Source organism: Monopterus albus, unplaced genomic scaffold (genome assembly GCF_001952655.1).
Source record: "Monopterus albus unplaced genomic scaffold, M_albus_1.0 scaffold44.1, whole genome shotgun sequence".
NCBI classification, from domain to species: Eukaryota; Metazoa; Chordata; class Actinopteri; order Synbranchiformes; family Synbranchidae; genus Monopterus; species Monopterus albus.
The window spans coordinates 174,984-177,136 of NW_018127924.1; the positions used below are offsets into that span (position 1 = coordinate 174,984).

Sequence of the window (2,153 nt, forward strand, 5' to 3'; positions counted from 1 at the left end):
CTGAAATCTTAATTAAGTTGAAGGAAAACAGGCACAACACGAACCTACAGTTACTATACTGCAGCGCTGGTATAGAAATAAAGGTCACAGATAAACACTTGCAATGGTTATACTTCAAATGAATCCACTAAACCATTATTGGTTAAGTGACCTCTAATAAGGATTAGGTGTTTTTTAGCAAACGGTTTCCTTTTAGATTCTCCTTAACATTCAAACCAACACATGTGCAAAGGTTACTCTGGATCTGTGATAACAGTTTATTAAAATTGTAAAATTCTATACATTTTATTATGTAATACAAAAAAAATTAATAAAAAAAAAATGATAGAAATTCTAAAATAAGGGTTTTAGTAAAATGTCCTCAGGGTCAATTATTACTCTTCTTTGATCTCATATGTGCAGACAAAGCAAACCATCCTTCTTGCTCTCTCTGCTTCTCCATCTGTTGTGGAAAAAGAAAATGTTTTGTATTCAAGTGATAAGGTGGGGAAACCCGAGCACATCCATGTAATAATCTACAGTTTGTGCGCATATACCTGTGTTTTTCCATCACAAATTTCTCCAAAACTGGAAGAAGGCACTTGAAAATCAGCACATCTGCAGCACAGAAATAAATGCATGTTAATCATAAGCCCTGTTCTCACTAACTAGAGTATAATCTTCTATTTGAGTGATTTTCAGGTAAAGGACTGTATCAAAAATTGTGAAAATATTAATGGACATGTCACTTGTTTTTTTTTTTTTCCTAGCCTCTTCTCATTCAAACATAATGAAAGTTTTAACTTTAATAACAAGAAATCATTTAACATGGTATGCTCTTTTCTTTACACCAGTGGATACTATCTGTCATCTTTAGTTTTTAATCACAATTTGCATTTGACTTTCAAGGTTAAACGAACACCTTAACCACAAGAGTGAAATATATTACCCGCCTCTATTTGAGGAGATAAGCTGCAGGATCTCTAATAGTGAGCACAGCTAGTATCAGTATTATAGTCAAAATTTGGTTTTAGTGCCTAAATGTTAACCTGCATACAATTTGGCTGATTAGCCAATACCACACAGGTGAATGTAAAATAACTTCCATTCTTCATCATCATGTACCAGTCCTCTCATCCAGCAGAGACTCACCGTCTTTCACCAGCATCAGTCTGTGAAGGCAGCAGCATGGACACCTCTGGACTTCCTCCTCCCACTAAGGATGACATGATACCATCAGTTTGTTACAGTGACAGGCAATTGAATACACAAATGGACAGTAAGACAAGTCAGACTGACCCACTGTACCTGCTGCATGTGCGGCTGAGGCAGACTGGGAGATGGGGGAGGCAGAGGGAGGAACTTTAGACATAACACTTTGCTTCTGTTGTTCAATAAGCTCCAGCAATTTCACCCTAGCAGCTGCATTCTGCCTATTCAGCTCAAGGAGGTGCTGCTCCAAGATGCTCACATTGAGGGTGTTAGGAGATGTCACCTAAGCAAGAAAACAGACACTAATCCTGTGTCAAAGTAGAATTTCAGCACTAAAACCCATTACTGGGGTGACCTGGTGGCTCAATGCAGTACTGTGACAACCTGGGCTTGGATTTGAAACAAGGAGATCTCTGCATGTTATTCATCTCTCTCTCGCAGTCTTTCCTGCGTTTCTAAATACCAAAAGATGAAAAGGACATTGATCTATCTATGATCAGTCCATATCTAAGACTTTTATGGATTTGGCAGAACTAGTCAAATAACCTCTCCACTATTTAGTTTAATGGAAAACATTACAAAACTTTAAAACATTAAATAAACATTTAAATTTCAAGCACATCAAGAAAGTCACTTGCTTTCTGCCAGAATTAGCATTTTTCTTCTTGTTTATTTTTAGCAAAGCAAACTTTATTTATAGTACAGTACTTTTATAAAGGTTAAAAAGTGCTTTACAACAAAAATCATCAAAAAACAAACAACTCACACTGTAGAAAAATCAACAGACTAAATCATTAAATAACCTACAAGGAAGTAAAACATTTCATATCATTAATTAGAATTTGTTAATTATAAAATACAAAACCTAATCCAAGCTGTAAAAGAGAATTGTAAGTTTCAGAAGAGTTTACATAGCATGACAAACTATTTCAGTCTCACCTGACAAGTCAGTTTTTGTTTTT

The 2,153-nt window shown here is 35.5% G+C and overlaps 1 protein-coding gene across 1 annotated transcript in view; it reads right to left on the minus strand.

Moving 5' to 3' along the window:
• Positions 1–242: 242 nt before the first annotated feature.
• The window catches only part of spice1 (spindle and centriole associated protein 1), a 7,124-nt gene continuing 5,213 nt past the window's right edge, over positions 243–2,153 (minus strand). Inside the window, exons 15-19 of the mRNA XM_020599979.1 lie at positions 2,127–2,145; positions 1,288–1,470; positions 1,132–1,195; positions 537–597; positions 243–442 (exon numbers count right to left, since the gene is read on the minus strand). Coding sequence (XP_020455635.1) covers positions 368–442; positions 537–597; positions 1,132–1,195; positions 1,288–1,470; positions 2,127–2,145 — 402 coding nt within the window. The 3' untranslated portion in view covers positions 243–367. The remainder of the gene's footprint in view (positions 443–536; positions 598–1,131; positions 1,196–1,287; positions 1,471–2,126; positions 2,146–2,153) is intronic.